Source organism: Canis lupus, chromosome 14 (assembly GCF_003254725.2).
Source record: "Canis lupus dingo isolate Sandy chromosome 14, ASM325472v2, whole genome shotgun sequence".
Taxonomy (NCBI): Eukaryota; Metazoa; Chordata; class Mammalia; order Carnivora; family Canidae; genus Canis; species Canis lupus.
In genome coordinates, this window is record NC_064256.1 from 20,937,568 (window position 1) to 20,949,801 (window position 12,234).

Consider the following 12,234-nt stretch of genomic DNA (forward strand, 5'->3'; position numbering starts at 1 on the left):
CCCAACTCTCTTGGTTTAAAAAGCAAATCCCTCTCAATTATTTTATTTGGTTATTCTTGCAACATTGTGTTTTAAGAAAGGATTATTATCCGAGTTCAGCAGATGAGGAAACAGGGCCTCAGAGAGTTTCTATGAATTGTATAAAATCAAGGGACTAGTGAGAGGTAGACCCTGGCCTTGAACCCAGATCAGTTACTTCCCTTGAGGTGCTGCTCCCAACCCAACTTGTGAATCTGTGTAGCCAGAGGAAGTGAGGCTTTGTATTAGGCCTTGATGGTTTGGTCTCAGGGCAATGGATTCCAAAATGAAGATGAAACTAGAATTTAGATGCAGCCTATGTATCTTAATAAATAAAACAACCCATCATCTATAGCTCTCAAGGATGTGAAATCTAACTTCTCCACAGCAGAGCCTTACAGGTACTCACCTCTTGGAAGTAGAAGAGCAGTTTTCTTTCTTTTTTTTTTTTTTTTTTTAAGAGCAGTTTTCTTGAGGCCAAGCTATATCCACCCTGAAGGGCCTATAAAAACCCTTCCTTACACTGCAGCTGAACACTGTACCTGCTTCTACCTTAGGCCTTTGTCCAAGGCCGCCTTATGTCATGGTGTGGGTGAGGGAGTGCTATGCTTGGTGGTTAAAGCTCATAGATCTGAAAACAGGCAGAGCCAGACAAAACCTGAAGTCTGACATGGTTGAAGGTTTTGTTGGGGCAGTTTACTCTGTCTCCACATCTAGAAAATGAGGGCTATGGTACCAAATTTTGATAAACTAGATTTTACAAGTAAAGCATTCATGATTGCCTTAGGCATTATTATCATATAGGTCTTGTATCTCTTCTACTAGATTATAGAGTCGTACTGAAAGAAAGGCATTTTACTGGTTGTATTAGTCTGCTAGGGCTGCTGTAACAAAGTACTACAGTCTGTATGGTTTAAACAGTGGAAATTTAACATCTTAGTTCTGGATGCTAGCATCCCAAGATCCGGATATTGGCAGGGAGTGGCTCCTTCTGAGGGCTGTTAGGGAAAAAAATCATTTCTGTGCCTTTTCCCTAGTTTCTGATGGCTTGCTGGCAATCTTGGGCACTCTTTGGCCAGTAGAAGCATCATTCCAGTCTTTTCCAGCCCCATGGCATTCTCCCTATGTGTGAATATGTGTCTAAATTTCCCCTTTTTATAAGGCTACCAGTCATATCAGATTAGGTGCCCCCACGTACTCCAGTCTGATCTTGTCTTAACTAAATATATCTGTAATGACCCTATTTCCAAATATAGTCACATTCTGAAATACTACGGATTAAGACTTCAACATGCAAATGTTTGTGTTTGCATACCTTATTTATTTATTTATTTATTTATTTATTTATTTATTTATTTAGCATACCCTATTTAACGGGTAGATAGCAGTAGTATCTTTATATATGGATAAGGACTTAGGTATACTGTTGAAAACTTTATAGTTTTGTCTAAAAATCAGGGTGATTCAGTGTTCTTTTCAAAATTTCAAGTGCAATTCTCTATTGCATGTGTTAATAATAAATGACCATTTTACTTAAAAGTGTTTGACATTCTTTCTAGTACATATATAGTGTGGTTATAAAGTGATGAGGTTGGTTCCACATTCTATACACGTGTACCTAGGGTACTGTTCTAGTTAAAATTCACATTTAAAAAAATTTTAATATCTAAAGTGCAATGCCATGCTTTACACATCCAGATGTTTTAAGTTGATTATTTCTTCCTCAATCACTTGTTTAATGTAGTCAGGCTTTTGGAGTTGCTTTTCAGGCTACAGATATTTATTTGGGCATTTAGGAATACAGTTATAATGCATTCTCTAAGTGGTTGGTACTGAAATTTTGAGTTGATGTAAATCTCAGGATTTATTATGATGGAAATGAGACTATCCACAGAGCTTGAGATCTTACAGAAAGTCTGTAAATATTTGATGGATGAATGAATATAAAAATGAATGTATGGGCGAGGAGTAAGTGAAGTCATTTCTTTTAAATCCCGTTTGAAACAATGAAATCAATAATGTCCAGTGAATATATGATACTCAGGAGAGAAGATAATATATTTTAAAAGCTGTGAAAGCAAGTTTTAATTTTTTATATCATTTTATTTCTCTACGCTGGATTTTCTTGTGACACCTTGACTCTCCCCTACATCTTGTATGTTGTGACTGATGATTTCAAGCACTCTGTTATGAAGGGGCCTTCTAAGAAAGGCAGGTTGAGAGCATGTGAGCACACATTTGCATAGGGCAGGAAGGGCACTGTAACATCTGGGGGTGGTAGCAGACTGGGTCCATTTGTTGGTGCTCATTAAATTCACATTAATGCATGAGCTGCTCTGAATGTGTAAATGCCATTTTGGGTTGGTTGCTTTCTTCCAGGCCAATGGCAGTGACTTTTGGGGATCTAATCCCTGGTTGTTTACTTGCCAATGGCATTTGACCTGGGGTCAGACCTGTATTTAACCCTTCCCTGTAGGTCAAAAACAAATTAATTTGGTGAGAATTAAATTGGAAATGAGTCGTCTGTACAGCAGGTGTTCCCTGTGGAGACTGTGCCCCAGGTGGAAACATTTTGAGATCTGTTCCTGGGTCATCTCTGAAGAAGCTTCAGAGGTCAGAGAGGCAATTCCAAGACATCCCATGTGGTGAGGGCCTGGAGATGGATGTTAGCAGGTGCCGACTCAGGCGGTTTTCTCAGCAGCTTGGGGGAACTTTCAAAGAGGCCCCTTTTGGAGTTAATTTATTCATATATTCATGAACATATATCCTGGGCATTCATTGAGGACTGATTTACTTAGAAGTTGCCCTAAATGATTGGAACTTTACCCTTTGCCCCTACCTCCCACCATCAACCAAAGGCTTTGATTTGAAGGAAAGAAAATAATGCATTTTTCTCTTTCTTTTTTCTAGAGGACGAGGAAGATGAGGAAATGGTAGAACCTAAAGTTGGCCACGATTCAGAACTGGAAAATCAAGACCAAAAGCAGGAGGTGAAGGAAGGTATGGTATGGTGTGGTATGGGAGATAAATTAGTCGTCATTTTATTGTGATTATTGTTTACCAACATAAGAGGCTATCCTGGTAAGTAGAAATTAAATGCACACTCCCTGTGTGAAAGGTTTTATGTGGTGGTTCAGTATGTCACAGTTAGTGCCATAAACTGTAATCCCTGAAGCAGGAATCATTTATTTTTTTGACTGATAGAAGTAAATAAAATAGAAACCATCCACAATTCCAGCAACCAGTCCAGTCACAATTCCAGTAAAATTATGACTAAATAGTGATAAAATAAGAGAGTTGTTGCCCATTGTCATGTTTCCTGGTTTACTACATCGTATATCACCAATGATAACGGTAAAGGGAAGAAGCAGATATAATTATTTTGTTAATAAATTCTCAAGTTTATTCATGTGATCTACACAGAAACATTAACAGCAATCATTACTGTTGACTATACTGTTCACACTTGTCTTCCACGACTCTACCTGTATGAAGGACAACCTTTCCATGCACCAGTGATAATAATCATGAGCATTTATTAAGGGCGTGCTGTGTAGTCAGCACTCTCTAAGTCCTTTACAGATATTACTATCTATACCTCAAAATATCTTTTTGAAGCACATAGTATTATTATTCCTTCTTTACAGATAAAGAACTAGGAACAGAGGGGTTTAAAAACTTATCCAAGGATACATTCTGTATAAGTGCATAAGCAGGATTTGTAGTTGACTCTAAAGACTGTATATTTCACCATGATGGCATCATCCTGTCATAGCACTGGGTCTCAAAAACAAGAAAGCAAAAAGAAAAAAGAAAAAGCAAAACAAGAAATACTACAGGTACTGATTCCCCCAAAATCCAATTTTGTATCCCTTTGAGATTCTCAGTCCACGGAGATAAAAGAATTTTGAAATCGTCATTCTTACTAACAAACAAAGTAGTCATGAAAGCAGGGTATAGATTTAAAAGATTTTTCCACATTCACTGCTAAGTGTCCCAAATATAGAACAACACAAGTCTAATTAGAAGTTCATATAGTGGGCAGCCTTGGTGGCTCAGTGGTTTAGCGCTGCCTTCAGCCCAGGGCGGGATCCTGGAGATCCAGGATCGAGTCCCGTGTCAGGTTCCCTGCATAAAGCCTGCTTCTCCCTCTGCCTGTGTCTCTGCCCGCCCCCCTCTCTCTATGTCTCTCATGAATAAATAAATAAAAATCTTTAAAAAAAAAGAAGCTCATTTAGTGTTTAAATTTTAAAGATGCCTGTGGACACTGGCATAGTATGTGGCACAGAGTTGTCACTGGGGACTTTTATAGGAATGGGTACACACTGGTCATATATACTTACTCCAGTCTGCTCAGGCATTGAGTGATTTTGATTACTGCTAAGTCCTGGGCTACAACTAAGGGCAGGGAGTAGATTCAGCATCTTGAACAGTGGCATCCACCGAAGGCACAGGAGTTCATTTTGTCTGAGGGGTTCTAATACATTTGATTAAAGAGATTTTGCCTAAAATTCTAAGAACGCTTTTTTTTTTTGAAGCTGGTGAATGGAATATCATTAACACAGGTGTAGCAAGAGGCAAAATAAGTCAGGATTTATTAAAATAAATAAATAAAAGGTTTTTCCTTTTGCAAAATATCCTTAAGCTGTTCTGGGTGATAAGGAGCCAGGGTGTCTCTTGTGTGTCTTGGCACAGAGTCCCTCCTGCCCCCCTCACACCAATCCCCAAATTGTCTTCTTTGGCAAAGCATTGCAACCCCCTTCTTAAGTTCTGAGCAGAAATACCCTCTAGTTTTAACTGTTACTTGTGCTTCATGGAATTGATTAAAGTCCTGTTAAAAGTCAAAAAGAAGTTTGAAGTACATTTCCTGTAGTGCTGCACTGTGTGCTTTTTTCTCTATTAATGGCTTTTCTGCAAATTAGCACATAATGGGTTAAAAGCATGTTTATGTTGGCATCAAACTCTCTCTGGCTTTTTTTTTTTTTTAAGTAAGACAGTATTTTGCAAACTTTTTAAAGAATCTCTAGCAGATATAATCGTGGCGCCATTCACACGGCTACATAGTAGTTAGGGCTGTGTCAGCACTTCCCTTATGAACCTTGAGTTTCAGGGATTTATTACTCAGCCGTAAAAATTTGCTCTGGGCTGAAACTTGACATACACGATTTCAAACCAGGGAACACATTTTTGAGAAATCTGGGCCTTTTGGGGAGTTAAAAAAAAAAAAGAAAGAAAGAAAGAACCCGGTAAGCGGGAGATGGGAAAAAAAAATCCATGCTCACTCGCTTTTGACATTTTTTGCCTGTGTGGTATCAAAATGTACTAAAGAGTAAAGAAATAAGGGTTTGATACTTTACTGTTTTCACTGTTTTTTCCACAATGGAGTAGCAAAAACAGCAGGTACATTTTAGCTTTTAATCAAATTTTAGGAAATTTCTCTATGTGAGAGTTCTCGTAGCTTTGTGTAAAACAGAATCGGAAACTTGACTCTTGTAAAGGCACATTAACTCATAAACCTCACATTAACTTCAGAGAAGGATATCCTTCTTTATTAGTTTGGTTTGGTTTTCTTGCTCTTGTTTATGAAATGACTTCACTGTAAAATTCTCAGAAGAGCCACTGTCCCTGCTTAATCAGGTTTAATATTTAAGCTATGTGGGTTTACTTCTTTATTTTTTGTCTTTTACATTTGTTCTTGAAAAATATTTAAAAGATTTAATTTTTTTAATATTGAAACTCAAAGTGGCATCATTGAAACAAAGCAAGACATTTCTGAAATGAATATTTTAAAAATAGCTTTGACCTCGAGGAAAGATTGTAAAATACTCAATATAAATTGTGAATTTTAATATGAATTTTATATTTTAAAAAAACAAAATTTGAACCAAAATATATAGTATATAGTAAATAAAATAAACAACAGCAACAACAACAAAACTAAAAAAGTACTTATTAAGGTCAATAAAAAAAACCCAAAACTCAAGAAAGCACAACAAATAGGATAGAATCATCGTAAAGACACAAACATAAGTATTTTCATTTACAAAATGAGAAATTAACATTTCTGTGAAAAAGGATAGACTCTAAAATAAAATGTATACTGGATTTTACTTATTTATTTGACAGAGAGAGAACGCACAAGCAAGGGGACCAGCAGAGGGAGAGGGAGAGAGAGAAGCAGGCTCCCCACTGAGCGGAGAGCCTGATACAGGGCTGAATCACAGGATCCTGGGTTTATGACCTGAGCACAAGGCAGATGCTTAACTGACTGCACCACCCAGGTGCCCCTGTATACTGAATCTTAATCTTGCAACCACAAAGTCGTTGACTTAGACCATCTTCTAAACTTCAGATTTCATGAGTTCAGGTCATTGGCTTCATAGTTGTTAATCAAGCTAAATATAACTGTTCAGGTAAATTTTGGCAAGTATGAAAATTGTCATTTGGATTATATGTCAGTTGTAGCCATGCATTTGACTATTCATAACAAATCTTTCTTTTAAAAAAAAATAAAAGGCCATTGTATGTGCATAGAATGTTGTTAGTTCTTGGAAGAAATACTCCATGTTTTGTGTTGCAAAAACAAACAACAAACCTGCTATAATAGCATTTTCTGCTCAACTTAAAAAGAAAAATCAATGATTATCAATGTTCATATTTTGCTCTGGTATGCCTTTTGCTATTAAATTAATTCACACCTTTTTATACAGTGAACATGTTGAAAATAATTTATTAGGTGCCAGGGACAGGGAGAAGCTGCAGAAAGAGATATATCGGGGAGAATTTGGAGTCTATCCTGGAGTAATACAATTCTGATTCTAATTGTTTGGCTTGTATTCTGAACCTTGCAGATTCCATTAATCAACCAATTTTCTTCCATGAAATATGAGGTCTGGAGATGTTTTGTCTCTGAATAGAGCTTTTGGTCGTGGTTCCTAGATATTCTTATTATGTTTTCATTACATTGTAACAACACTTATCAATTTAAAGATTTGAAATACGGGAAGTTTGGGGGTTTTATCAAAAATAACTATGGCCCTATTTAATTCCTAAGTTGAATATTGTTTATGACTTTCAAAAAGTACTTGTCTGCACATGCATCTTATTATTTTGTGCTAACAAATCATGTCATTTGATCCCTGTTAGACATCAAAGCTTCATATAAAATATATCCTTTGTTTTGCTTCAGTAGCAATTTAATTTCAAGCCAAATATTGTATTGTCAAACATATCTGGAGACGCTACTGCTTCACCTACCTGAACTTGGCCTCTGCAAATACACTTTGATCAGCCATTTATGTTTCTCTTAGAGAAGAAGTTGTATGTCTTGAAAGCTGAGATCAAAGTGACAATAAGCTACAGGGAAGAAAAAATTACAGAAAATGACACAGATACTATTTTTTATTCAAGGTAATGGACCTGTAAGGAGAGATACAGGTGAAATAGAAGTAACTCAAAAAGATAAACAGAGAGTAGAATAGATATTTTAAATATTATTTTTAAAAAGAATAAAGAGAAAAAGTCCTATTTCTCTACTTAATTTCAAATGGGTTCTCAAGCCATCCATCAATAGTAACTAAGGCTGCACAAGTCTTTTGAAATAAGACATTCTTCTTGGCCCTGTGGTACCTTGCTTGGTGAAGCTTATTTATTTATGTAACAGTACTACCAAACCAAAATGAACCTAGCATTTTGTAGGGCTTTTTTTTTTTTCCCTTTTGCTTGGTTACCTGTTTTCTTGAACTTACATAAGGGTGAAAAAATTCAAATGCCTCATTTGTGGGAGTTTTAGGAAAAAAAGACCAATTAATTACTACTTAATTACTAATTATTGAATATTTATCTATTTGCCCAGTATATTTATCCTTAAGTCTTAAATGGGACTCAATATTTAGGTATGACTACCCCCATTTTATAGATAAAACTGCTACTCAGAGAGCTGTAGTTGATTAAAGAATCAAAGTTAGCAACAGGCAGAGGCAATGTTGGACTCCCAGTTGGTTTTATAGAGTCCCAGTGATTTACATCTACACATTGTAACTTTCACCATTTCTTAAATGAATGTGTGGGCACCTCTGCTCAGCAAGTATTGACAGAGGTTCCTGGAGAGTCTCAGTACACACTGGCATATTAATGGCTCTAGAGACTTCAGCAGCAAAGAAATATTTCTAACTATGTACAGGGCTACTACAAACTACAGGATGAACTGTTTGGGGAGATGATCTGCTATAGTAGGTGAATCATGTTTTGTTATAATATTACCTCAGAGAGCATTTTGCAAAGTGTGAACCAACTACATTATAATAATCCTAGTTTCTGATACAAGTACAAATTCTGGAGTCCTTCCAGACCCCTTGCATCATGGCCTGAGGCAGGTAAGGAGAGGTCAGAAAAGGGAAGACATGTACATTAAAGACTCGAGATCCACTGTTGTGGCTGTGCATCAGGGCTGCTTGACAGTTCAGATATTGCAGGACAATGGCTTCGCAATACCAGTAATTGAAACAAATAACATAAAACATTTTGCTACTGCCGACCGCACCCTACTGGTCCTTCTGACCATGTGACCAGGTAGAAATTGTGACGGGGATGGTTGTGGAAGACTGTGGGCGAGAGACTCTGCTAGGGACTCAGGCACTGATTGCACTGCACTACCCTCCCCCTGTCCCTTACACTCCTGGAACTTCTGGTCCTACAGAAAGTAATCCATCAAATATCTACTGAATGCTCTTTGCAAGGGAGTTAGTTGAACTGGGGTTCCTGAAGAACCACAGAGGTTTAGCTGACAGTTTCTATGCTTGAGGGCTTCTCAGTCTGGGGGAGTTCCTAATGGTGACTCCGAGGTGAGCTGTGACTTTCAGACACTGTGACACTCTCCTCATTACTTAATCTCTCTTTGCCTACTTTTGTATCTTCAAATTTAGTTTAATAAGATTAATCTTGCTAGAAAAGAAAGGCATAAAAACAATTTCAAGGTGTCTTAATAGAATCGTGTATTTGTTCCATGTGTTCTTAAAAGTAGAAGATATCTCAGGTGAAAGTGGGTTTGGAAAGATATGTTTCAGGTTTTGAGTGGATAAGTGTCAGTCAGCCTTACCAACAAACCATCTAAAATAAAGTGAATGTGTCCAGGAAAGCGAGGAAAGGTGTTACTCAGATCATATTATAGATAGTTCTGAATGATTTCATATGTGCAGCTTCAAGTAATATCCAATATACATAGTTTTATAGATTTTTTTCTACTGTGTACTATTTGAACTTTCAGGTTGAGTTCTTAAAGAGGGTAACATTCAGAACTGGTTGCTAAAAAACACCAGTCTATTTTCATGTGTCATCTTTTGTGACTCTGAAATAGCAATTAGTCCAGATAGGAAATCTTTTTGTAAAGTTAGCAGGGGAGTCATCCGCAAAAACCTTTGGTATGAATTTAGGAATAATTCAGAATAAATATTGACAATGCTTTATTTCACCGTCTGAGCACTCCTTTGGTAAGTAGCCTCTTTCAAGGTTGGATTCCTCTTGAAATGTTTTCATTGTCCTTTTTCTCTTTCCTAACAATCTCTTTTACTGTAAAAGCCCCACCACGAGAGCTGACAGAGGAAGAGAAACAGCAGATTCTTCATTCAGAGGAGTTTCTCATCTTTTTTGATCGGACAATCCGGGTAATTGAAAGAGCGCTAGCAGAAGACTCTGACATCTTCTTTGACTACAGCGGTCGGGAGTTAGAGGAAAAAGATGGGTTAGTTTCTTGTGTGCATTAAAAAAAAACAACAACAACATGGCAATAAATTATTGTTGAGCCTAAATTCACTTACGTATTGACTAGGCAAATCCCAAACCGAACAAATCAGAGGAGGATGAAATTCCAGGGTTGATCTTGCTGAACAGCTTTGACTAAGGGCTTTGGTTATAACTTCTGGCTTAGCGCTTCCCTGTAATTATCATGTGCTTCCGTGAAATGCTTTTGAACTTGATATCTGGGGAGCGGTCCAGGTGATAGAGACTGGCAGAGTCACGTACGTTGTCCTCTGAGAAAACATTCCTATAAGCAGCAAAGGAGATTTGTGTTTTATCCAGTAGATACATTTTTGATGTCTAAGCAAACAGGAAGCTGAACAAAATGAACATGAGATATGGGACCCTTCCACTGATGTGGAGAACGAATAACAGAGACTGCAAACCTTCTCGTCTTTTTGATACCATGAACATATATGTATATGTCTTATAGGACACTCGTGTGGCAGAATATATTTAAAGATAAAACAAAAACTAATCAAAAAAGCAAATGACCCCCAGTGACTTTCTCTAAATGTATATATTATGAAAGGCTGGGGCAGTCAACCATCACCATGGAGATATTAGGAGGTTCTTTGTGAGCTTTGTAAGAAATAAATCTAGCCAGTTTACACCACAGATTTCTTTTGGCCAAGAAAAATATGAAAAGGTAAGATCACCTGCCTTATTCATCAGACTTGACTTTTTACTATTTCTAAAATTCAAATACAATTCTCAAAAGACAATGTATTATCATTGAGGATGCTCAAGAGAATGTAACAGAGACTCCAAAAATAGTTTCAAAAGTGGGTTCCAAAAATGTTCTGACCAGTTGGCAGCATCATTAGACTATTTTAAAGAGACAGTAGTGTTTTGAATATACATGTTTTGAGGTGCTTTATTTATTTTTTTGAAAAGGCTATTACTCTATGGCTTAGTTGATTTTCTGGGTCACACTTCCCTCTGGGTGCCTGGCAGTTACTTGGGTGTGTGTACCTCTTGCCTGAGTGTGCGGTGGCGGAGGTGAAGAAGAGTTAGTAGAGAAAAAAAAATCCTAAGTCAGCCGATTGGAGCCCAAGCAAATAGTCTGGAGCCAAGTCACCATCTGAACAAGAGCTGTTGAAGACAAGTGATACAGGGTACAAGTATCAACGGGATGAAGCAAATGAACAGAAGAAAGGTGAGAGTGGAAGAATTCCTGAACAGAAGTCCAAGAAATGTAGGCAGCTTTTTATGCAAATCTAAAAGCTGCTGGCGCAGAACAAGCATTACTCAATTTGCACGTAGTCTTACGGAGCAAATGCATGACCACTGCAGAGTTCTTCAAAGGAGGTTCTATGGCCAGTTGAGTAACAGCCAAGTAACTCAGCCCCAGATGCTGTTGGGGTCTATGTTAAGTATCTAATATATTTGATGAATCCTGCACTCTCCACTAAGGCTGACTTGTGATAAAACTTACCACTTGCTGTTGAGCAGGGAGGCAGCATTACTGCCAGAAATGATAGGTCAATCAGAAATGATAGGTAAATAGAAACGTGTGTATCATCTCTGGTCTAAGGCTAGGTAAGGTGATACAGATAGGATATCAAAGAATCTCAGTGTGTGCTGTGCTCTCTTGATAGCTAGGAGATTTCTAGTGCTGCTTCAAGATAGAACTTTCTAGGAGGAAGGGAATGCTTTAGGGACTGGTCAAGATGAGAACCTAAAAGTTACTTGAAATTTCATCCCAGCTTTGAAGCAATACATGGAAATCTTTCCTGGGTGAGGCTAGGGAGAGCTTTTCATAAAGGAGACCACAATTAGTTCATTGATTTATAATCAGAGTTTACTATATAAATTGAAGCTTTGGCCTCAGAAAGTATTATGTGCCATGCTCTTGCCATCTTATTCTTTCAATATGAGCAGCAGAGATAAAGTCCTATTCTGAAGATCGTATTTGTTTTTTATGTTTAAACCCTTTTAGGGATGTCCAGGCTGGAGCCAACCTTTCTTTCAATCGTCAGTTCTACGATGAGCATTGGTCCAAGCATCGAGTAGTCACTTGTATGGACTGGTCTCTCCAGGTAAGAATTATTGCTGGGATGGAGCAAACTGGGCTGTGTTCTCATGGCATTTGTATTTTTTCAAAAAATGAGAGTTTTTTCTCCACTACTTTACATGTGTTTACTAGCCTACAATTTTCTTCTATGCCTGTTGGCTCTCTTTCTCATTTTACTGAGCTTTCAGTTTAAATTTTGCATTCTGTTATTCATATGCACTGAGTACTTGCCATGTGCTAGGCACCAGACAAGGAGCCAGGCCATCCTGTCTATAAAACTGCTGTCATTAAGGTCACCAGTGATTTCCCACACATCAAATCCTGTGGCTGTTTTTAATTAAGCCTTCATCCACCTTGACTTCTTTGTCATCCAACCTAGTTGACCTCCTATTCTAAAAACAATA

The 12,234-nt window shown here is 37.6% G+C and overlaps 1 protein-coding gene across 10 annotated transcripts in view; it reads left to right on the forward strand.

Annotated features, from left to right (window-relative positions):
• DYNC1I1 (dynein cytoplasmic 1 intermediate chain 1) overlaps positions 1-12,234 on the forward strand; it is a 440,266-nt gene that overhangs the window by 315,456 nt on the left and 112,576 nt on the right. For all 10 annotated transcript variants that reach the window (XM_035698496.2, XM_049093605.1, XM_025471296.3 and 7 more), the window contains 3 exons: positions 2,929-3,018; positions 9,595-9,757; positions 11,756-11,855. In XM_035698496.2, the coding sequence (XP_035554389.1) occupies positions 2,929-3,018; positions 9,595-9,757; positions 11,756-11,855 (353 nt within the window). The remainder of the gene's footprint in view (positions 1-2,928; positions 3,019-9,594; positions 9,758-11,755; positions 11,856-12,234) is intronic.